Source organism: Protomyctophum parallelum (genome assembly GCF_964188405.1).
Source record: "Protomyctophum parallelum genome assembly, chromosome: 8".
In the NCBI taxonomy this organism is placed as follows: Eukaryota; Metazoa; Chordata; class Actinopteri; order Myctophiformes; family Myctophidae; genus Protomyctophum; species Protomyctophum parallelum.
In genome coordinates this window covers 28,523,885-28,549,632 of record NC_139703.1, presented here as the reverse complement: position 1 = coordinate 28,549,632, position 25,748 = coordinate 28,523,885, and the positions used below count along the sequence as shown (strand labels likewise).

General features: G+C 41.4%; 2 protein-coding genes across 2 annotated transcripts; one reads left to right on the top strand and one right to left on the bottom strand.

The window, feature by feature from the left end:
• Positions 1 to 1,650: 1,650 nt before the first annotated feature.
• Positions 1,651 to 9,393, top strand: tarbp2 (TAR (HIV) RNA binding protein 2). The gene is made up of 7 exons (XM_083771827.1): positions 1,651 to 1,841; positions 2,506 to 2,820; positions 4,129 to 4,195; positions 4,432 to 4,549; positions 4,706 to 4,833; positions 5,934 to 6,129; positions 7,237 to 9,393. Exons 1-7 carry the CDS (start codon positions 1,792 to 1,794, stop codon positions 7,392 to 7,394), a joined length of 1,032 nt encoding a protein of 343 aa, XP_083627953.1. The 5' UTR covers positions 1,651 to 1,791; the 3' UTR covers positions 7,395 to 9,393.
• Positions 9,394 to 9,524: 131 nt separating this feature from the next.
• On the bottom strand, positions 9,525 to 23,786 carry tespa1 (thymocyte expressed, positive selection associated 1). Its single transcript, XM_083771826.1, has 12 exons — positions 23,542 to 23,786; positions 21,705 to 21,867; positions 20,888 to 20,930; positions 17,773 to 17,813; positions 17,365 to 17,406; positions 16,743 to 16,782; positions 15,982 to 16,044; positions 14,200 to 14,289; positions 13,576 to 13,784; positions 10,867 to 12,098; positions 10,463 to 10,535; positions 9,525 to 9,708 (listed from the first exon to the last, which is right to left on the bottom strand). Exons 2-12 carry the CDS (start codon positions 21,838 to 21,840, stop codon positions 9,617 to 9,619), a joined length of 2,061 nt encoding a protein of 686 aa, XP_083627952.1. The 5' UTR covers positions 21,841 to 21,867; positions 23,542 to 23,786; the 3' UTR covers positions 9,525 to 9,616.
• Between the last annotated feature and the right edge of the window lie 1,962 nt (positions 23,787 to 25,748).

Genomic DNA, 25,748 nt, shown 5'->3' with positions numbered 1-25,748 from the left:
GCTGTAAACTTGTAAATCTGCTATTTATGGCAAAGAGATTCAGTGTAGAAGTAAAAAGAGCCGATCTGGTACAGCTGAAACCCGGGTCGTTTCACTAAGAATATAGTTTAAAAACCATTTTGGGCCGGACCGGAACCCCTTATGTTATTCTTTAGCTATTTTTGAAAAATCGTAAAAAATGTGGCGCAAATCTTTGAATATATAATCTTTGAATGTTTTTAACTCAGGTCTAAATGGATTAAGTGGTTAAAGCTGATACCAGCCTAACAACCAGGTCACACTTCTATTGAACGGTCACCCTGTAGCCTAGGCAAAGCATGACGACATGTGCTATATTCCTCTGATTTCCATTTTGTCTGTTAATAGACCAAGGCCCTGTCATTGCAAAAGCCCTGGGCATTGATTGTACAAGCAAATATGTTTCACTCTCTACAATGGACAGATGTAAGTAAACCTCTGATGATAAATCAAATAAAAATATGTCGGACAAATTACACATTTTCTAATTCTTATTACACAGTTAAAGAGTTTGATCTGACGACTGCCGGCTGCTACATCTGGGTGTCTCGTGATAAGACCATGGCCAGGAATTCATACCCCATACTCCAACCAGGTGAACCACACCCAGACAGGTTAAGTAGTTTTCATGTGAGGGCTTCGCAATCCTTCACAGGAACGCACTTCTGGACTCTGGAGGGTGCGTTTTCCCACCTACCCGGCTCATTTTGGGATGCAAAGTGACAACATGAGTTGGTGTGTTGAGATAGAGGATAAAAGTATTTTGGTAGGCCCTACTATAGGCAAGAAGTAACCCTCTAGTCTATACCATGTTTGGAATATATCTAGACTATGAGTCTGGAATCCTGTCTCTGTATGGTTTATATTCAAATTTTGCAAACCTCCTGTAGGCCTACTCATTCACCACCAGTTTCAGTAAACTGGTTTTGTTCAGTGTTTAAAGTTAAAAACACACATGTCCTATTGTCATAGAGATATTTCAACTTCAGTTGCTTGCCATTTAGTAGACTGAAGGCTGAATGCTTCAGTCTGCAGATAAGTAAGCCTGGGACCGAGGCTATTCAGTCTGACGTTTTAGGTGTGCAACATGATGCACAACTACTGTAAGTAAAACTTAAATTAGAGACCTGTCGCCACCTTTATCACAATATTACAGTCTCTCTTCTTCTTTACCACTAGGGTGCACTGTCTACTTTGTAAATGGCCAGCTATCTAGGCTACAGAAATATTTTTCAAGTCACATTTGGTTTGCAACATAATATCCTCACATTATTTTGTGTTTTACTGTTTTGCATACAACAGAGGCTTTGTTGATTGTGAGTATATTTTTGAGGGGCTTTATTGGCAATTGCACACACACTGATTCTGATTAATTGAAAAAGGTGGACCCTGTTGTAAACAAGTGTAATGCTTTCTGTGTCGTCCACAGTAACAGTCTTTGTATTGAGTTGTGCATTCATGTGAAATGCAAACTGTTCTTCAATCAAATCAAAAACACGCACACACGCGCACACGCCCACACGGGACTCCCCGCGCTACAAAACTAAGTGACCCAAAGCCCCTGGCGGACCAATGAGCAGCCGAGTTGATAAAGGTTCCGCATTCGTCACATTTCTCCGGTGGGGACGGCGAGAGGAGGGTCTTCTTGTCGCTGTCTCATCATCTTCATCCGTCTTCTGAAAACAAACCTAATGAAAACAAGTGTCTGTTTCTTTTGTCTGGGGGGATTTGCCATCCGAAACAGACTGGCTCTATACCTGTGTGAAATAGGGAATGAACGACGAGACAGCACCGGACTGCAACACAAACTCTGGGTGCTCCAGGTACAGCTGGAATGATGCTGCACAGCACAGCACACACTGCTAGCATTAGCATGTTTGCTAACTCAGTAGTGAATCTCACACCGTTTTTCAATCATGCCCCGGGCCATAACTGTGTGTAAAATGGAACAAAACATGGACCCCATTGGTTCTATTTTGTACACAGAGGTACAGACCTCACATGTAAGTGTCCACTTGGAAGTTACTTGGTTGGAAGTGGAACCCCCTCAAGGAATCCAGAGGGTCCCCTGCAGGACCCCACTTGTGAGATGAGAACCTCTGTGGTCTGTGCTAGATAAGTTAGCTAACATTTCAGGCAAATCGTCCATCAATGAATGATTGAATGTGCATTGAGTGACTTTTGTGATCATGGCGGGTGCTTATCCACTGGCTTTACTGCTGAGATGAGAACCACTTAAACTCAGACACTTCTCTAAAGCCTTCCCAAAATCACATGATAGTAAGACGTCACCTCATACATAGTTAATTGATAAGATATGCGTTGTCCTGTCCTGTGGGGACTCTGGAGCCAATTGTCAGTCATGCAAAGCTTGGCCCTTTTCAATGATGTGTGTGTGTGTGTGTGTGTGTGTAATGGCACTTAAGTCGTTTTAAGGGCCTTCCAGCTAGGCTAGAGCAACTGTTGTTTTCTTGTCTCTTCGTCTAGTATTGAGCAAATGCTGGCTGTGAATCCCGGCAAGACGCCCATCAGTCTGTTGCAGGAGTATGGAACGCGGATAGGCAAAACCCCAGTGTACGACCTGCTGAAGGCCGAAGGACAGGCCCACCAGCCCAACTTCACGTTCCGTGTCTCCGTCGGAGAGATCAGCTGCACCGGACAAGGGCCCAGCAAGAAGGCCGCCAAGCACAAGGCAGCAGAGGCTGCTCTGAAGATGCTCAAGGGAGTCCTTGGGGGTCCTGTTGGAGTTTGCATTGGAGTAGAGGGTTTCATTGCGGTTGACGTTCCTGTTGATGGAGACGGGTCAGTAGAATGATTCGTGGTATTCTTTTTTTCTCTTTTTGTCCCAACATCTCGTTTCGGTTGCACAAAATGACAGGAACGCATTTCCTTTTGACACAGGCCACTATACTTACATGATTGCATTTCCTCTGTACTGTCCTAACCTCGCGTAACCAGGCTTTCCACCTCGGAAAGTGTCTGTGTTCCAAAATCGCCGTGTGAACCGGTCTGGAGCGGATGGTAATTTACGTCATGTTGTAGTCTTGTTTTGTAGTCAACAGGTCAGGCAGGAAACCACAAGGCGGAATAAGAAGTACCCATTCATAATACTGATTCCGGCTTGTGCTCTCCTGCCACATGACTACAAATCATTGACTACAACATGACGAAAGTTACCATCCGCATTCCGCTCCCGACCGGATCATAAACCCGAAATGTGATGCTGCCCAGGCTAGTCCTGTCCTGTTATGTTTGGTTGTATACACTAGTACACTATAGTGTCTTCGTATGGTTTGAACTTTAAGGTTCCATCCATATTTAGCAAATCAGCTAATATCTAATGAAGTAACTATGGCGCACTGGCATACATTGTTACAACCTGTTCTAATTGGTATATTGCAGATTTTATTAACAACGAATGACCCCCCTAGCTTTCACAGAATAACATTTTCAACTCTTATGGTTACAACATGAAACACCTGGGATAAGGCCTGCAGTCCCTGCACACACCAGCATCTCTTGTGATGCAACACGTTGGTTGATTCAGATTGACCAATGATTTTACCATAATAATAATACTAATTACAATTTATTAGTGCCTTTCTGAATACTCAAATCGCTTTATAAAACAGCAAAAGGTTATAGAAGTATAGGTACTTTGTTGACAGTCGCAAACACAAACATGGAGAAGACAAGAGTGATTACAATATTCTTCCTCACATTACTATCTTCCAAAAATGGAGGCTGAATAAGAGAAAGTGTGCTCGAATGTAAATGACATAGATGTGCACCTCTATTGATACTCTTTCTTCCAAAAATTGTACATTAATGTGTTAAATACTAAGCTATATTTATGTGGACAGTGGACACGCTCATTAAGAATTCCAGCTTGGGCCCTTAGGATTGCCACCCACTTGTAGTCTCACCGAAGCACTCTCACAAGTCACTACCCATCTGTTTGCCAAATTAAAATTGCGATATTGCATTCTAGGATGTTTCAGGGTTGTACCCATCTCTACATGGAAATGTATATTTTAACGCTGACTAGTAGTTACATATTTCTCTGTCTATACTGATCAGTTGACTGTGATGTATTATTTGATTATACAGCCCCCAACCAGAGATGAAGTCCACCACCTCTCAGCAGTCCGAATGTAACCCTGTGGGAGCATTGCAGGTGGGAGCGTAAAAGATGATTGACCATATCTTTTTCATTATTTTATTATGTCTGTAATCAGTGTAATGTGACTAATTGAAAGGGAAAGCCATTCCCTCGATGCCATTGTGTGTTTTTGCATATCCTATGTGTGTTTGCAGCCGTGCCTGTGTTTGTTCATTTGTGTGTGCACACGTGCGTTTGTGTTGGGCACTTGCGTCAATGAATGTGTGTGCCTGTGTATTCCTTCAATCCAGGAGCTGGTGGTGCAGAAAGGCTGGCGTTTGCCAGAATACACGGTCACGCAGGAGTCTGGACCGGCACACCGCAAAGAGTTCACCATGACGTGCAGAGTGGAGAGATTTGTGGAAATTGGTAAAGGGCACACTCTTCTGTTTATGGAACTTTTTCTTCTGACATTGAACAAACAGAGATCTCCTTTATGTTGAGGTCTTGAATGTTATTCATTTATATTCATCTTCTATATTGTATGTCGAGTCGACTATTGTCCTTATATATTGTCCTCTCCAGGAAGTGGTACGTCCAAGAAGCTTGCCAAGAGGAACGCAGCAGCTAAGATGTTATCCCGCATCCATGATGTCCCGGTAGACCTGAGGAATAACAATGAAGCCGAGGTGGAAGACGATACCTTCAACATGGTGAGAACAGAAGGAGCTTGAGAAAGTTCTTCTACTGGTCTTAATACAGTGCATCCTGAAAGTATTCACACCCCTTCACTTTTACCACATTTTGTTTTGTTACAGCCTCCTTTCAAAATTGATTAAATTCGTTTTTTTCCTCATCAATCTACACACAATACACCATAATGATGACGTGAAAAAAGTTTTTTCAAATATTTTGTTAATTTATAAAAAAGACAAATTGTACCGCTGCAATCCTAATTTCTCCAAATAATCTTAAAATCATGAATTCTTGTCATATATCCCCTACAATTATATGGAACATTGCATAATGCTTATATACTAGCGGTCACAAACGCAATCAATGAAATAGGAACACCAGACATTTGTTACAACTGTTACAACATTTCATTCCTTCTCTGTGAATTATGAAAGGCATAAATATTATCGTATGGGAGTTGAGATCCACATGGAAATGGCCAATCAGGCTTTATGTGGATCTCGGGTCATGCGGTCAGCCGTATCTATGACGTATGTCCAATCAGTGCTCCTTTACTTTGACCATAAATTTGTATTTAAAATAATATATAAAACGCTTCTTAAAAAACAGAGAGACAATTTGATAAGGTTTCCCCTTGTCCGTTATTTGAGTAGAAGCACCTAATGGACAGGATACCACTGATATGGTTGACTGACTGTCTATCATCATTGCTGATGTTGTTTTCCATGACACTATCTCTCATCATCTTACTACTTTTTTCTATGTGATGTCACAGAGCAGTATGGGTGGGAGGGATTGAGGGTTTTCTTTTTTCCGTTTTTTCTTTCCAAAAAGAATGTATACTGTACCAATTGTATAATAATGTATTACTTCTTCTTACAAAATATTTAAAGAGGAAAAAAAAGAATATATTCTTTTTTCTTCTTCTTTTATTCCTCTTTAAATATTAAATATATATTTAAAAAAATTATATATATATATATATATATATATATATATATATATATATATATATATATATATATAACGTGAAAACAGAAAAGGCATGGTTAAGATCCTGCAAAAATAATCACATGTTGTCAAGTCTTGTTATGAACCTGCCCTCCTTGTCACACAGAATATGGGAAACAGAGCGGAGACAGGCAAGTGTAAAGGCTTCGGCTGCACATGGGACTCTTTGCGTAACTCTGCAGGGGAGAAGATTTTACAGCTCCGCAGCCACCCTCTGGGCATGCCTTCCGATTCCAACTTCTGCTCCCTGCTCTGCGACCTGTCTGAGGAGCAGCGCTTTGATGTCAGCTACCTGGATCTAGGTGGGTTCATGCACACTATCGCAGAAATGGAATGAAGTCCCCCTCCCATTCTCTGCTGGAGGTGAAGTGAATGACACGCCTTGTGTGTATTTTTAACAGAAGTAGTGAATACGGATAGGTCCGATTAATCGATTATCGTTGATAGGACCCGAAATTGATTATAAAAATTAATAATCGATAATCGTTTTTCTTTTTTTTTTCTGTTAAAAAAAAAAAATGAAAATCTGTTGGAAAGGCAATATTGTCATCCAAACAGGACAGGGTTATAGGCCTACCAAAGTGTGCCTGGGATGTGTCTGTGTAGCTGCATGACTGAGTGGAAATTGATTCCAATCAAGATACAGGTTTGGAGGATTTAGCAGGTGTTGGGAATTTACCTAATCAGGCCTAGGCTGGGGTTGCTATGGTGATCAATTGGATCAACAGTGGTCCAGGGACCACCAGTGGTCCTCATTTAAAAGATGGAGTTAGTAACCAAATGAACCCTTATTAACTCAAGAGTTACAATTATTGTTAATCAACTACATCAGGGGTTCCCAAACGTTTTTGACTTAGGTACCCCTTGGGGGGGGGAATTTATTTATTTGTAGGGTTCATAAAAATAAAATAAAAAATGAAAAAAAGCCCCCCCCCCCCAAAAAAAACGATTAATCGATTAATAGTTAATATTGAATTATACAAATCGATTTTCATTTTGGACACATTTACACATCCCTAGTAGTGAAACAATGAGACAGTGGTAGGACGAAGTGTAAACATTGGGCTTGTGGTTATTATAGCCATTTCACATTCTGTAAGCTATGCAACTGCTATGTTAAGAAGTATGATTTTAAGTGAATGGGGAGAGGAAAAAAGTATTTGAGAAACAAAATGATAGACAGACAGTATTGCGGTTGTAATGGCGGCGGACGAGGGGAATCATTTCATTGACGGACCAAAGCAGAGCAGTGTTGCCTAGTGACGGGGGCGCTGCTAGACGGTGGATATCAGCTAAACCCCCCAAAAGACGTCAAAGAAGTCATCGACAGTGAGCGCCATTAGGAAAAAGGACGTCAATGACATGACGGCAGGATATAAGTTAATGTGGTTGCTCTGTTTCCATTCCAGATGAGCGTAGCCTGAGTGGTTTGTGCCAGTGTCTAGTGGAGCTGTCCACACAGCCAATCACCGTGTGCCATGGCTTTGCTCAGAGCACGGATGCCGCCCGTGCCAACGCAGCCCACAATGCCCTGCAGTACCTCAAAATCATGGCCGGAGGGAAGTGATCTACCCCCACCCCCTTGTCGTCACTCTGCCAGGCAGAAACCCACTGCCTTCACCATGCCACGGCAGATACTCCACTTCAGAGGAAGGAAGCACTTCATATGGTCATCACCGAAATGGCTCTTCTTACACTTGTGATTTTCTTTTTTTTGTACACTTGGAATAGCGCTGAATTATTCCAGGTGAGGATGTTAAGACTTCTTTGCATCACAAAATGAGCCCAAGGGTCCCTTTTTTAAGTAGCTCCCACTGATTTTCTTATTTTATTATTGTAGCTGACATGATTGTAGGTGCTCAAGTACGACCCTGCCCCCGTTTTTGGTAAAGGTTCACTGAGTTGCATCGAGTCCCCCAATAAAAGCATTGTGAACAAATGTAGTAGCATAACAGAAAAGACAGAAGGTGTAGCAGGGTGATGCTATTGAGTGACTTGTATCCATGACCCTGGATTCTTCCCCCGAGCTTCGTTCACTTGGACGTCAACAAAGATCAGCATGTGCCATGCTGCCCAAAATGTGTGGAGAGACAAAAGACTCTGCAGAAGATAAATTTGAAAGACTGCCCCTTTTATAGTTGACCCATGTGTTGGTCTAAAGAGGACGACCTCGATTGCGGCTCTAATGGTTGTCAACCCTAAAAACAGCCCATATTCCTTATTGTCATTTTCCTGATGTTGGCCACAAAATAATGGATTTCGGACTCTTTTTGGCTTCTTAAATGTGTTGTCTCTTTTAGGAGCTGAGCGCCTTACATATTTCCCCTTAGGAAATTAAATGAACCTTCTATCGCTGTTCCTTTGTTTAATAGATTTCATGTCATGATCGGATTGAATTTGTCCCTTGGCCCATAAATGTTCTAGCTCAGAGCAAGACATGTTGGCAAGAAGAACTGTAACTAAAGTTGACACTTTAGAATTCCAGGAATTCATAACTAGATCATGCAGACTGGTTTGAAAATACTTTAGGCATATAGCTGATTATATATATATATTGGCAATGCATAAGCTTAAAAGACCAAAGAATAGACTGCATTTTCAAAATTCAAAAACACATTTTTGCTCACTTTTGAGCATATCAGGTTGAACTGATGAACAAAAAGGCAATCGAAAAGTTAAGATTCCATCCAAGGGCTCAAAATGTAGATAATTTTACAGTATTTCTCAGCAATACATGGAACCATTCTTTATTCATTCACCTTCATTTCACCTGTCTTTGATTGAAGAGCCCACTAATAATACAATATTGTAATATTTGAATAGGAAGAGGATATTTGTGTATCTCTAATGGGATAGAAATCTGACTTCTAATGCACTTTTGTTTCTGATCAGTGCTTGATATCAAGTCAATATTAATCATAGTTTCATCTTCATAATCTGTTTGATTGCTGTTGTCATGCTTGGCACATTTTTCAATGAGGTTATTGAATTTCAAACATTTTCACTTGCAAGTCCCTGTTTAGAGGTTTTAGAACGAATGTGCGTATTAACACCACTTCTGCTATTGCACTTGTTGGTCAAATCAAAATCGAAGTGAATCAAGTCGTGAAAGTGTTGAAACCTAGAGTTTGCCCTACCTTAGATGTTGACTACCCTTTAGGCTACACAGTGCTGGCTGAACAAGTTTCTTTAGATCTACCTCTACTGGTATACACTTACAGTACATGTTTTGTGTAACCGTGACCTGTATTTCCGATGTGATCATCCCATATGAGATTGAACCGAACGTTCGTTAAGCATGCTGTTTTAGATTATTTTAAATCCGATGATAAGGAAATAACTTGTCTGTTGATGCTGTCCATTGTGTTTAGGGCCCTATTGTGGCTTTACTGCCTGGCAACAGTGGAATCAGGAGCTCGGATAACAAAGAACTGAGTTGGTCTTGTTCATGTGAAAATGTCACCTAATATTTTAAAAGGAAAAAAACTGAAATATGTGGACTACTCTACCTCTAATGTAAAATTAAATATTGACTTTTCCAATAAAAGTATTTTTTTTGTTTTTGACATTTCAGTGGAAACTACTGTGTAAATGAATTGACATTGCGACAATTCCTTTTTGATTGATTTAAATATTTATTTAAATAAATAGGTTAACATTAATGTTTAATGTACGATATCACAGCATCAAGTATTTATATGCACAATGCAAAAGTTGAAAATTGACATTTTCATGGATCCTTATTATCCACATCTTAACCTTTCAGTCAAATCTTTGATCTGTTCTCTGTCAACTCCCAAGACTGTCTGGGGGACGACTGACTTCTTCGTCTGCATAGCCGCTGCTGTCCGACTGCACACTGTTGCCCCGTACCACTGTACCTACACAAGACAAATAACACATTCAGTCAGCACCAGCCTACAATGCAGTGTTGATATTGTTAAAACTATGACGATAAATGTTTGTCGACTGCCTTTTTTCACTGAGGAAAACTAAATGAAAACTAAGCAATGATGATTAAAACTAAATTATGACTAGTAAATATACTGAGAATTTAGTCAAATAACTAGACTACAATGTTAGGGAGGGACTCGTGGAAAAGAGTAGAACTAAAGGACAAGTCAGTTTATGTTTGGTTGCTCTCGGGTGTTGTGCTCTGAAAGTTGCAGATCTACAAGCTCAACAATTTCCAGCATGCAACCAACTGTAAAATCAGGCATTACGATGCTTTTACTAGTCGACTAAATCAACTGTAGATTTAGTAGACTAAAATAGTATGATATTAAGTCAACTAAATCTAGACTAAAAGTAAAACATTTTAGGTGACTAAAACATAACTTAGAAATTTAAAATTTGCCGTCAAAATCAACCTGTCTCAGGCTGTCTTGAGTGTAAAGTCTGAGTTCTAGTTAGTTGCGTGCAGATGTTGCCTATCGAAAATAGTCCATCAGCAAGCTCTGTGAGCTTGTAGATCTGCCATAATGTTCAGCGTAGGACACCTACATGGCAACGAAGTGTAGATAAGCTAATGCAAGCTGACCTGAATGTTCACAATTCAACCAATTGCTACTGAGCAGCTGTTAAAGAAAAACAAAGGCGATGGGAACATATTCTCATAATATACGCTCTCTTCACCTTTGCATTCTCGTCTCGTGGCCAACAGTAAGGTCTCTGATTGTCCCAAGTCGTCTTCTCCTGCACTGTACACCTATTGAGAAACGTGAATTTAGATGATTAGAGCACTCCTCCATGCAGTAAATATGGGGAACATGGGTGGGAATTGTGTTAGCATTATGGATATTAGAGGAATACATTCCATTATGCAGGGGGAAAAGAATACTCTTCCTCTGAAATCATACCTCGTACAGTATGTGAAATAATTAAACAAGAATAGCCAGTCTACAAGCTCACAATGACGTGCTGTGAGCTTGTAGATCTTCTATTCTTGCTGTACTGTACATTCACCTATTTTTGCATATTTTTGCTTATTATGACATGCGCAGAATAGGGACACTAGAATACATGTGATTCTTCCTTACCTCTTCCAGCTCAAAGGAATGTGCGTGTCTGAGGTTGCTGGAAATATGATCCAGGGTTTGATGTTTAAGTGGACTGAGGTACTGTCTTTTGCCCATGGCAGGTGACTGCTCACTGATCTGCTCATGTGGATTTGCTCTAGGGGTGGAGCAACTGTGAATGGAATCGAGTGTGTTTGAGGAACAGGAAGTGACATTATCACTCTCCCAGCCAGTCACCGTGATGTGACACAGGCATTGTCTGCTTTTAGGGTTCAGATGAGGAAGCGATGTGGCAGAGTCCAAATGTCCAGCTTCCCTTGCTAAACTTGAGCAAGAGTCCTCTTCCGCTTTAAATGTGCTAGTTAGGACTTCAGGAGTCTCGCTCCCTAACTGGTCCCCAGAATATGTTCCATCAACACTAATGTCTATTTGGGAGGAGATAGGAGGCTCAGCACTATGCATCTTCTCTTGACAGGAGTAGGCTCTCTGTTGTACACTCTCAGCAATCTGTGGGCTTAATATATCATAGGCAACCTTGGTGACAGTGACAGAGTCATCTGACCTTGTGCTTTCATCACAAACCAATGTCGACATCAGGCCGAGATCCAGCTCTGTCTGACTCAAAGCACACCACTGATCTGTTCTTGTCACTGTTTGCCCTGACAAAGATGATGATTGAGATGTCATTAGGCTGGCACTCCTACCACTTTCAAGGCATGTTGGTTCAGCCTCACTGATATCTGGTTGTTTTCGAAACGCTGTCCCCTTGTGACCCACTGCATCACTATTCTGGAATGTGCTTATGTTCGCTTCAGCCAGCTGCCTTTGCATCTCCTGCGCTATGCTGCAGGTTTTTTCACTGTCCACCACTTTACCAATATCGACAGGTGCGTTAATCCCATTACTTTCTCTCAAATCCAGTTTCTTGGAGGTCCCTTGGCCTGTTGTCTTGGCAGTTTCCTGAACTATCCCCACAACATCTGGGATGCAGAGTGAGGGCTGTGGAGAGGTTGAATCTGATCCACGAGGAGAGCCCGTGTAGAGACACATCTTGGAGACTGTGTCCTTCAGCCTCTCCACGGGAGAACGCGGCTCACTGCGAACGCTGCTCCTAAAGTCCCCAATCTTCTCAGTGGGAGAGAAGCTGAACACTGGCGCGGACAGTTTCCGAAGAGGGGTCTTGGACACGTGCGAGTAGAGGGAGTAGAATGCATTGGCCATGGCAGTCAGCACTTCCACCTGTCTGAAACGACCTGTGAAGGACCAAAAAGTAGTACAGCTGAAAAGGTTCAGTTGGCACAGCACAGGAAAGGGGGTCAAGGGAGTATTTAATGGGGGGAGGGGTAATTACTTTTCTGTATTTGCCCAGTAGATGGCTACTCAGATGGCTCAAATAAGCGCAAAGAGGGGAACAACTAGGGGGCCTTGTTCTGTGACACTTCAACATCTAGATTGGGGTCAGTCGAGGGTTGATTTGACAACCTTCCTATTGCCATCCCAGACGGCCTCTCAACACACTCAGCTACGCTAAGAGTTAACAATTTGGTTCTCAAAATTTCATTTGTCATTTTTAATCACATTCCACATCTAACAATGTGAGTACTCAAAGAACAGTTCTTCACTTGACGAGAACCTCATTATCATAGACATACATGTATCTCTTTTTTCTTTTTTATCCCACGATTTTGCAACCCATTTTTTCACCCAGTGTCAATTATCACTACACTTCCTCTACCACACTGGGGGTGCAGTGGACTGACCTCATGCTTCCCTCTATGCATGAGGAATCCAAGCTGCTTCTTTTCACCTGACAGGGGGGAGTTTCCCTGGCCAGACGTAACGCGTGGAAGGAACACCGACCAGTTATTCCGACCAGTTCCTTTCCCCTCCATCAGGCGCCCCGGCTGGCCAGGGGGAGGTAGGTTAGACTTTAGAGACCAGGATTACTGCATGTTTTTGTGAGGGTACCTACCCTAGGGGACACGGAGAGAACATGCAAACTCCACACAGAAAGGCGACATACATGTATCTCAACAGAACAAATGGACACACAGGACAGCCATGCAGGCTACCGTCGCCGAGCTGCAGATAAAGGTCTTAACACTCAATTCGAAATTGGTTGAATTAGAGGGCCGTAGCAGGAAAAATAATTTGAGATTAATAAATTTACCAGAGGGGGCAGAGGCCGCGGACCCCTGCTCATTTCTAGAGCAATGGTTGCCCGAGGCCTTGGATATGGCCTGAATGTAATGCACAATCTCTGTAAAGCGCCTTGGATAAAGGCACTATATAAATGCACCATTTACCATTTATTTACCATTATTGCTAGCATTTAATTTTAATTACTTTAATGCATGAATCTCATGCACAGTAACTTATTCTGTTTCCCCCGGGGCATGGGAGGGCGAGGGCGGGTGGATAGTTAAGAGGGTCTGTTTTGTTTTGTTTCCCTTTGTTCTGTTTACTGTTTTGTTTTGTCTCTTGTTTTATCCCCTATGTTTCGTTTGTGGTCATATGTCTTGTATTTTAAAATGGAAAACCCCCCCCAAAAAAAAAAAAAGTGGCTGGTCCTTGAGCGGGTTCCAAATATCACCCAGTGATATGTGGAAGAGTTTAAAACCTTATGTTCCCTGGCACAAAACCTTTTCAAATGGGGGTCTGTGGTCTAATACATGTATGCATCAATTTGGGGGTTCTGGACCTTCAAATGTTGGATAACCACTTTCTTACTGGCAAGACAGAGGTTTGGGTCCTCGTCCCGTATACGCTGTAGCTGGGACTCCAGGAACAGGCGGAAGTTGATGCCCCGCAGCTGGGAATCGCAGGTAAAGAAGCGGGTGGGGATACGAGAGGTGACCCGCGGCTCATCACAGCCGAAACCCAGCTGGTACAGTGTCTCCTCAGGATCCTCCGACCACATCTGCAGGACCTCTTCCACACTGACGTGGGACAAAGGGAGACTGTTCAGTTGAAAGCAATCGAGAGGATGTGATGGGAATATTTAGCCGTACCAATAAGTGTTCATAGCAGAGGAAGGGGCGGCCACATGTCATAGATCAATCTGTGTCTTTTATTAGGAACTCAGGGGTCACACATCATCCTGCATGCCAGCCAAAGAATCCCCCTGGCTCAACACACATCATCAATGGAGATTGGAGCTGACTATCATCACCTGGATCTCCATATATGAAGATCACGACACTGACCTCATCAAACCCTGGATATACATGGTTTGACATACTAGCTCTGAATATATGGAGCCGGCCAGCAACTCAGAAAGGGCGAGGTCGTTTCTCGCCCTCGGGGCAGCAACACAGAAACATTATCCTACACTTTCTTATGTTGAGGCCTTACTTTGTGGCTGAGGAGGCTGAGGAGAGGTAACTGGAAGCCATGCTGTGGCCCAGGTTCAGTGACGGCAGGCTGGGTTTCTGGTGAGGGGTCCTGCAAAAGACACTTAAAAGTTCTTATACCATGGTATAGAAAAATAGGGCAAATAACCATTCTGATAGGCTTAGAGTAGACATATCACGTGGGGTTGCATTAATTTTACAACACTGCTAACAGACGTGACACGAAAAATCATTATGTACAATGTACTTCTTCTCAATGGAAGTCTATGGAGTATAGAGTTCAATTCATAATTAGTGACACCTGGTGACAAAAACAAGCTACCTTAAATAAAAGGTAAAAACGTAACATTTGATATTTCTCAATCAATCAAGTAGGGGTGCATGATTATGAAATGATGACCGATCTCTGATTATTTGCAGGGTCATATCTGCTGATACAGATTCTGACCGATTCCCTATAGGGCCTGTTATTCAAGTATTCAATCAATCAATAAATATACTATTTTTCCTGAATGAGATGAGTACACAAATTAAACGTAGAATGTAGCCAGTGATGGTCACATTGTTATTGCGTCATAACTCATAAATATCAGTGAAAATAATTGCATTATTTTGAGACCGACCGATACCGATATGGTGGTATTATGGCCGATTCCACTACCGAGTATATCGTGCATCTCTACAATCAAGCCTTATTTATACAGCACAATTCATACATGTGCAATTCAATGTGCTTCACAGAAGACATTTTAAAGACATTTAAAAAACATGACGAAGGGAAAATGATGCATACAAATTATACATGAAAATATTTCTGTTTATTATAGACGCACTAGCCATGGTCATGGATAATGTACTGTACGGTGAGCAATTCCGCACTTCTAGGGAGGTACAGTAAATAGCTTTGTTCTGTTCTGATAACTGACTTGCTCATGGTGTACATTATCCCTGGCTTGTAAAGCATGTCACATTACCGGCTGTCCAGAGGAGCTGTGGCCCCAAACAAAACAATTGGCTTATTAAATGCCACATTGTAGCTTCCTGAGCTGTGTCTTGAGACCACTGGTTCTTAATGTGGGATGCAGGCACCCCCATGGCTCCTTGATGGGGTTCCAGGGGATCCCCAGTTAAATGACGGATACCAGTGGCGAACAAAGTATTTCAATGTACTTGCTTTTAAACACACTCCACTGTAAAATGCAACGTGTTGGGACAGGGTTCAGCAAACATCACTGGGATTTATAGTCAAAGAGACAGTGCCCTCATACCTGTCAAACTACTGACAGCCACAACACTAGAGGGAGCTACCATGATCTGGTAACACCCAAATTTAAACGAACATGGGAAAACTCTTTCTACTACTCTGCCACCAAAATGTTGAATGCCCCTCTGACACCATCCAAGGATGTTTAACACCGATTTCTTTCCAAACTTGACCTGGAAACACAAGGGGGAGGCACTGTAAATGTAATTTTTCAATCTCTTTTGTATGTATTTGTGACGACAACTCAAGTCCCCATGACATTTTTGTGCTATCCTTTTAGCCTTAATGTCTTACTTACTTACTGACTGTACCATGTGCTGTTTACATTTCTGACTAATGAAGTATTCAATCAATAAATCAAAAAGCTTGTAGATCAGCTATTTTTGCAATTTTTTAAATAGGGGGTTGATTCATTTCCAGAACCTGTGTGACCGTGGCGTGTAGAGCGGAGATTTGTTTCTCAGTGGATGTGTCATCAAATCAGGGGGTTTGTTTGTTTTTTGGCGGTTTCTCACTGACCTGGTCTGGAGCCCGCTGCAGCCATTTCGTAACTTGGCCGGAGGAGGCAGCAGCAGTGGGAGTCTTCATGGTCAAATGCCATAGGCAGAGGGAAGAAACAAAAACACAGTGGATCTCAATAATGCATTTAGACCAGTGGTCCCCAAACATTTTTATGGGTCACGAGAACTTGTTTTCTTCCTGTGTTTAAACAATCACAATTTATTTTTAATAAAAAAGGTCAACCATTTTTTTTTAAAGAAAATAGCAGATCTACATGTTGGGAGGTTGTAGATCTGCTATTCTCACTAGTTTGGCTCATGGAGAGACATACAATTTGACTTTTGGGTCTTGAGCTAAAGAGTGTAGTGTGGGAACTGTGGTAGATAGCCTTTAGTTGTATTTACACAATTCAGGAAGTCAGGTTTCTTCAGAGTCTAGAGCTAGAAACATGTCATTATGATGAAGTATTTCATCAACATCACAGTGAGATGAGTTTTCTTTTCTGGGTGTTAGTAACCATGATGGTTACTATAGTTTGTTAACAGGGGTCTCCCAGATACTCCTGTTTGTTTTTCCAGTACTCCAATTTTTACTTCCAATTTCTTTTTATTTTATTGTATTCTGTATCCTGTATGAGTTCTGTCTCCTGATATACTCCAGTATATTAGTCAACATTCTAGCAATGATTACCATTACAATTTAATATTTATATTAACATAATACGTATTTGTATTCCATTTCTATTATTGGTGACGTGTAGCAAAATGATCACAACTTACCTCTCCTCTGGCATAAACTCTTCCACATTGAGTACAGAAGCTGTAAAAACATACATCAGTGTGAGTCTGTTACTAGTTTTATGAATCCGTTTTTTCACCCTTTCATATTACGTACATGCGTGCATGTGTATGTGCGCGCGCACAGTCCTTAAGTTGCAGGTTCGTGGGTGTTTTGCATGGCTGTGTGCACAGCACGTGCATGTTGATTTAGTGTGCTAAAAATAGCATATTGGGCACTGAGAATAGCCAATCGGATATTTTGGGCTGGAATTGCCCTTACTTTAACGTTGACTTCCCTACTTCTTCAATAATAGTTGTTCTAGAAACTCACAAAGGGGATGGACAAGGTTTTAAAAAAATAATCATTTAAAGAAACTGGAGCACATTTCTGAAAACCTTTGAGTGGTTAACATCTACGTGCTTGCGTGCGTATGTGCGTGCGTGCTCGCACACGCATGCACTTAGTTGTACATAGAGCAGGGATTCCAAAACCTATCCATGCAAAGGACCCCAACTTCAATTTAATTGAAATTCAATTCAAATGAGCTTTGTCACAGAAGCTTGCCTCCTCTCGAGATACAGATGCCCCAGGCCGAATGATGTCTAAGTTCTTAATACTCACCATCAGCACCAAGACTCAGGTCATCTTCAAAGCTGTTGCTGGCTGTCAGCATAGAAGAAAACATCATATATCATACAACATACTCTGGATATAGTACCACTGTGTTTTATTTATTACATATAGCACATACAGATTAGGCTATTTGTTAGTTCATGACCAGGCAAGCATGTTTCACCCATTCATTTTCAGAAATTGCTTGCCTTGTTGCAATGCTCTCTCGAATTTTTTAATTATTCCTTTCTTCAAGTATTTTTTTTCCACTTCCAAATGAAAAGTTGTCCGTATTAGAAAGTTCACTTCCTTCCCATTCTTAATTATTCTTAAGTCTTACTTGTAGAAATGTACAGTATAATGATCCTAAGATGGTATGTTAAATAATTTTCTGAAATAATTTTAGTTCAGGCTTACCAGCAGTCAGGTGACTATAGTTCTCTGAGCATCCCTCCAACCTATGAGAGATATGTCAAAATATAAGCTATGTACTATAAGTATTCACACAGTTATTCAAAACAACAAACAACACAGTGCGATTCAACAGTAACAAAACGTTTTTGACAATCTCACTCTATAGTCACTCTATACTCTATTTCCTAATCAGCAACTTCCTCTTGTGGAAATGGTCATGGGCATGTATGAGAGCAACTGTCAGCTTTGTCACATATGATATATCTATTCTAGAGAACAATACTTGTACTACAAAACATAGAGAAGGTTGTAAATGATTATCCATAAATGTGCTTCTCTATTTTTTATCTATTTTTCGTTTTTGTACAGTCAGTGGCAGAAAAGAACATTGATGTTGTTGAAGAAAATTCCTTAAGTACCATCTAGACCAGGGGTTTTCAACTGATTATGAACCAGGGACCACCACCCTGACTAAGAATCAACCACTGTTGAGTTGGGTGAGGGGATATTAAAATTAATATCAAATTAAATTAAGCCCTTAACAGTAATTTAACTGGCATATGCTAGTCGTCCGGAGCTATTCCTTTCCGATGGTTGCCCTTACTCTGTTCTCTTAACCTTCCATATTAAACTCATAGATGGCAGACACATGCGATTGCATGATTATATGGGCACATTTGATATATCCTAATAGACTCAACCAGTCAATCCGGTTCACTTTCCATTGAAATTCAAACTCACTTTCTGTGGAAGTTCTTGACATCCGACTTCCCAGTAACTGACATTGATGTCATCATACATCACCAGGTCACTTAATGAACTAGTTTGTTTCCCAACTAGTGGTCGATAAAAAACATACTAAATGCATGGCCAGGGACCACATGCAATACCTTCACGGACCACCAGTGGTCCACGGACCACCTGTTGAAAACCCATGATCTAGACCAGTGTTCCCAACCTGTGTGTCGCGGAGCTTTGGTGTGCCGTTTGATGTGTCCAGGTGTGCCGCCTGATTTGACCGAAATTAACACTATCCCTCCCCCGAAAGCAATAGCTACTGAGCTGGGGCACAGACAGCTTGGCACTCATTGTAGGCCTACAGCTACTACAAGATGGGACCAGTAGCCAAAAAGAGATGCATCCAGAAGACGCTTCATTTCGCTCCCTCCAGAAAGACACCACCAGAACCCGACAGCAGCACACACAGCGCCACCGAGTCACCTCCACCTGACGACGGCACAGCAACAGCAGCAACAACGGCGGCTAGGCCTACTACTAACGCAACGCCTACAAAGAAAGCCACTGCCAGACTTTACCATGATGACTACATGAAGTTTGGCTTCACCTTTACTGGGGATACAACTAACCCGATTCCGCTGTGCATCGTTTGTGGATTCAAGCTTGCAAACAGCGCCATGGTTCCCAATAAGCTGAAGCGTCACCTTGATACCACTCATGTTGAACGCTTTGTGGTACGCAGTACCACAAAGACTTCTGAAAAAGGACTGGAATTAAGCTACCAAATCGCAGAGATGTTGGAAAAGTTGCCACATACATTGGCAGAAACAGTAATAGCCAGTTCATTCAAATTTGCGGGGGGTGTGGGCTTGGTGCCACCAGATCTTGCAAAGGAATTAGCAAATGTGCCACTCTCAAATAACACAATTGGCCAACACATTGAAGACATGTCTGCAGACATCGAGAGTTTTGTCATAAACAAAATTATGTCGAGTGGGAAATTTGCACTGCAAGTGGATGAATCAACAGATATAAGTGGATTCTGTGGGCCCATTTCTGAGCATCTGGAAACTCTCGAGGACAAATTTGCAATTTATTTCCCCCCAGTTAACGCGGAAGACTGAACAGAACAGCCCAATACACTACTGCGAGAGCAGTTATTGGGGGACTATGAATGGAAAAAGAAATTCAAGGAGCTAAGCCTGGACAGGTTTTGGTTGGCTATTGGCAAATAATATCCAGCCATCACAGACAGCGCAATGGCAGTGCTGCTCCCCTTTTCCACAACCTACCTGTGTGAGCTTAGTTTTTCAAGCCTGACTTGCATTAAAAAACAAACGCAGAGAGAGACTGAGAGCAGTTGATGAGGAGCTCCGTGTCAGTTTGTCCAGCGTCTCAGCCAGGATAAAAACTCTTTGTTCAGGAAAACAAGCTCAAGGTTCACACTAAGACAGAACTTGCCAAACATATTTTCTTTTCTTTATCAATTTTTTTACGATTTATTTTTTGTACAAAAGTGCTCAAGTTTCTGTCCTTTTCTTTCTCTTTAAAGTTATTTGATGAGTGCTGTCATGTGTGTTTTTAAAAGTATATTGGGTTCAAAGAAGTTTTACTCTGTCAAAAGTATATATATATATATATATATATATATATATATATATATACATACACACCCCCCCCCCCCCTCCCCCCCCCCCCCCCCCCCCCGTATATCTAGGTGTTCCCCGAGATTTTTAGGCTATATGAAAAGTGTGCCCTGGGACAAAAAAGGTTGGGAAACACTGATCTAGACAGCCATTATAACCTTGGTGGGTTCCAGAAAATAGTTATTTGGCTTCAACAGCAGTAAACCATTATTGTTCATGTAAAAATTAGAGACAAATATTTGACTGCATATATTTGCATACTTTGTTACTTACGTTTACTTTGTTACCTCAGTTGAACTTTAGCTTCCCTATAGTACGGGAAGAGTTTGGTGTAAAATCAGAGGGATAAAATGAGTGGGCTTAAAATAGAGAGTAGAGACCTGGGGGACCCAGGTCAATTAAGTATATAGGGTTTAAATGGTTAATAAGCTGTCTAAATTTAAATCTAATTTGTTTCCTGTAAATTGCCTAAACTTGTTTGTTTTTCCTTCCTGGAGTACACCTGACTTCAGAGTTTCCGTTCTCTAGTCTAGAAGGGGTTGTTTGTCAGGCAACATTCCACCCACTGACACTGACCTTAACCCTGTAGTGTAGAATGTCACAGAGTCACCCCTATGAAATCCTCAGGACTGAAATCAGTCCCCAGGACTGAGAACTTTAAGCCCTGTAACAGTACAGAGTAATTTCTCGAAAATCGTCATCTTAACAAACCAAAAGTGTACACATAGACTCACCCGCAGTGCAAGAGCCAGTTCTCAATCTTTCCTGAACAGCATCCTGTGGAAACCGTATAAAACAGACAGTGAGAAACATGCACAAAATAAGCACACCCACGCCCAAACGATATCTATAGAATATAAAGTACCGTTATCTAAATATATTGTAGTATATACAGTATATATAAAAATTTACCATTCTTAGTTTAATACTCTTGTTGCAGTGCATCATCTCCGTTCAATCCACTGAATTTGTCTGTATCTACCTCGGCAACAAGTGTAATCGGGGTATGCTGAATCTATGGAAGACCGAAGAAGGGAACTTATTTTCTATATATTCTATGGGCCATAAGTATTTAAATCATCCTTGATGAAGGCTTAACCGCCGAAACGTTGGATTCATGATGTCTTAAACGGCTGCGTCCTAAATAAAGTATTGGCACTCTGGCTATTGGCGTGTGCGGCCACTTTCTTGTCTTTTCAAGATTCCCTCTCCCACAAGAATTTAAACCCTGCAAGACTTTTCAAAGGAGGATCATTTGATAATTATTATTAGACACACAGCATTGTATGCAGACATTTAGCAGTAGACATGCTACAATGACTTCAATCACCAGTAGCCCAGGTGTTTAGGCATGTTGTTCAAAATGGTCCAAATCGTGCAAACTTTGAAAAGCAATCTTAGCCAATCGGGATGAATCGGACAGATCCGTGTTGATCACATGACTATAGAGACTGCCTGATGGAGACAATAAACAATTCCCTGCACCTAGAGTACCAGGCATTAGACAGTTACTGATCCAAGATCTCTACAAAATTCTTTGTTTGAACTGACCATCTGCAAAAACATCATCATCAGCAATGAAGGCCTGGGAGGTAGAAGGGAGGTCAGATGGTTCCTCCAGGGTAAGCCGTTGTCTGCTGCTCTGTATCCAGGCTGTACGCCTCACTGTGGAAGAGGGGCTCTCCATCTGCTTGCCTCACAGATAGTTTGCCTACTGACAAGCCGAAGAGAATCGTTTAGTTGAACATAGTCTGGTTAAGCAAACATCACTGGGATTGGATTGGTATTTAAAGGACAACTTTAGTTTTTTTCAACCAAAGTTCATGTTTTAGGTTGTTATTAGAGAAAGTAAAAGAGGAGTGTTAATTTTCTTTAATTTGCTGCTTTCTTTCGTTTTAGGGATTTGAGCTGTTTTTGACAGAGGGGCGGGGGCATTCGAGCATGGGGCTAAATATGTATTTCTTTACTAAATGTTATAGCGATTTTATTTTATTTTATTTACTATAGTCCTAATAGACCCCAATAAATTACATCTGGCCACAGAAGATCACAGGATCTACTGAATGTGAAGGTAGCCTACTGGGGGGAAGCCACATGTGTGTTATAGGCTCAATATGTCAGTTTGACACATTCAGTAGATCCCGTGATATTTTGTGGCCAAATGTAATTTCTTGGGGTCTAGTAGGACTATAGTAAAGAATACAAAAATAAATCGCTATAAAATTTTGTAAAGAAATACAAATTTAGCCCTGTGCTCGAATGCCCCCGCCCCCCTGTCAAAAACAGCTAAAATCCCTAAAACGAAAGAAAGCAGCAAATTAAAAAAAAAATTACACTCACCTTTTACTTTCTCTAATAACAACCTAAAACATGAACCGTGGTTGAAAAAAACTAAAGTTGTCCTTTAAGGTCAAAGAGACAGTGCCCTCAATACCCTCATACCTGTCAAATTACTTCTCCAAAGTGAGTGACAAAGAGACTGTCAAAGAGAAAGTGCCCTCAATGCCCTCATACCTGTCAAATTACTTCTCCAAAGTGAGTGACAAAGACACTGTCAAAGAGAAAGTGCCCTCAATGCCCTCATACCTGTCAAACTACTTATCCAAAGTGAGTGACACACACCCACCACCCACAGCTACAACACTAGAGGGAGTGACCATGATCTCGTATATCACCCAAATTTAGAACAAATAATGAGAAAGTTCTCATTCTGCTGCTCTGCCACGGACATGTGGAATGCCCTGACATGCTGACACCATCCATGAAAGGATGACTTGTGTAACACTGGTTTCTTTCAAAATTGGCCTGAAAAACATCTATCAGGAGACGAAAAAAGGAGGTAAATGTGCACAAGGTAATTGCACATTTGCTAGTTGACACCTAACTGACACACTCTTTCATGTCCCACGTGGTATTTGAACCTGACATTTTTACCACTAAGTCAGTTGACAGCCTGCCTGCCTGCTCAGGGGAGAAATTTAATTTGAATTGAACTTGTCAACCAGTAGTGGTTAAACCAGACCACAGGATACAGCAGGGAGACCAAATTTAACAATGTACCCCAATTGTGTAAGCCTATACAGACTGGACAAAATAAAAAAATCTTCGCTGAAAGGTGACAGTGTAATCCCCCACAGAAAAAAATAATATATATATGAATTCCACCACATGCAGTCATGCACCATCTGATGAGAATGTGATAGAAGTAAAACAATAAAATAAAAAGGAGGGGTGAAAGTTGGTGTCAGCTTTGCACTTCCAGCAATATAAATATAATATAAAAATAAACAGATTGTACTACTCAACACTGCAGGCCAAGTGGCCAACCGTTTAATGAAAACTATATGAAAGATTTGAACAGTAGAGAGAAATGTCAGACGACCCTTACCGTAGCCTGCCTACAGGTTTCGATCTGTGGTGTTCTTGTCGTTTCCTGTTCTCAGATATAGGCTCAGTAAGTTAAGCAACTCATGTTTGTTCCGAAAATAATGTTCACTGATGAATTAATAAACATAAAGAACACGCATCCATCCATTATCCATTCATTCCACAGTCCCATCGCACTGACCGCAGCCCGTTTGGCGTCTGGGATGAAATAGCGCGCAGACGAGTGATGCTGCGTCGGTTGGTAGAAAGGGTGCCTTGGTTTCCGTTGCGACACATCGTGTGAGTGAGATAACAGAAGCTGACAGGCCTGATGAACCACCTCCCACCTGTTGTGTTCACATTCACACTCACAGTTCATCCTCCGGCACAATGTGTGTGTGTGAGTGTGTGTGTGTGTGTGTGTGTGTGTGTGTGTGCGCGCGCGCGTGCGTGTATGCGCGTGCGTGTGTGAGAGAGAGTGGTAGTGTGCGTGTGTGTGCGCGCGTGCGTGCGACACACGGCTCCATATCTGGTGTACACGTAGACATATTATATTCATACATACCACACCACAGTATGTCATAATTTTGTTCCCGAAAATATTTCTGGGCGTTCATCTGTCACCATCACCATTGCTAAATGCAATGGAGATAGCCGCTATAGTTTATAACCTAATTAATAATAGGCTTTTGACAGAGCATGAGGCCTATTGTTTGTATTTGTGTCAATATGCAATATGTTTCAATTCAATTGAGCTTTATTGGCATGAGAAAAAAATACGTTAAATTTACATTGCCATACATTGGCAAATTTACATTGCCAAAGCAAAAGTGGAACAAAACAATCAAGATAAAACAATAAAATAAACATGTTACATTAACACTTTGAGTAATAGCCTAGGCCTACTATCTTATCTTGTGAAAATACAGATTGTGCATTTTCTGTCAGAGATACTTATGAGATGTTTTATATGCCTACTTTGTTGACAGCAGTATTTCAATGTTTTTGCATTCATTTGGATCAGTGGCGTCAACTCCGGGGGTGCACAGGAGCAGAAGAACCCACTGGCAAAATAATAACACAACACAACGGCTCTTTTAAGAGCTAATAGCAGCCAGCCGCAGCGCAAATATGCGTGGCTGCACCCACTGCCATTATAGGAACCTTCCGCCACTGATTTGGATATATAAACATTTGCGTGATTTTCAAACTCTCCTCTCCAGTCTCTATGGTCTCCACCCTAGCCTGCAGTCTGCAGGGGTAGTTGGGGTGACATTATAACCTCGCGTCACGGGCGTAGTGTGACATCTTCTTGTTTACATGACACATGTGCGTTCCATTGACACCCCCTCCACATCTCCATGACAAAACAAAAAACCTCCCTCCCACCCACAAATAATCATCTCGTTACTGTCGGTCAGAAACCTAGTATCTCCACATTCCAACTTTTTAATGCTTTCATTTAATAAGTAAATAAATAGGCCTAAATAAACTAGTGGAAGTGAATAAGTCTGTTGTTTTATAAAAAATAATACAATGAAACCAATGACCTGCCTTTTCTTTTCTTGGCTGAAACAGTTTTGGAGATAAGAGGTTTTTCAACGCGACACTCATCTCCACCCTCATTCCTCCCCCCAGGGCGTTCCCCACTTCCCCCCAGCCCACAAAATGCCACCAAGGGAGTGGCCATGCATGGAGTCGCCGCAAGTTTTGAGAATGAATGCCGCTTGCAAAAAAAAAGAACAGATATAAGTTAACACGTATCGTCGCGTTGTTAGCTTGTTATATTTGATCTATGTTATATTTTATTAAGGAATGTAAACTCCCTGACTTTTCTCCCACTGTCCACAACATACTAGGTTTAAATATATATATTTATACTTTATGGGACAGCGGTCTGTTGATAATTATTATGAGACACACGTGAGTGGGAACAATCGAATGTATTACAAGTTTAATTTATACACACTTTCAAGGCGCTTTTCGGGAGAAAAAGTACAACTTGTCAACGTCATGTCAATCAGACTAAAGAGGGAGGACAACCTAGTTTGCATTCGCTCAATCCAAAGACCCGCCCCACGCTCAAACGACATTGGTTGTCCCGTGTGCTTTGACAACAATAACAATTCCCATTGGACCAAAGTAACGTTCGTTTATTGATAGCGTGTCAAAGGGTGCGCGTGTTTTGTACTCCGCAGTCATGTCACACGGAACTCGCCACAGATAAAG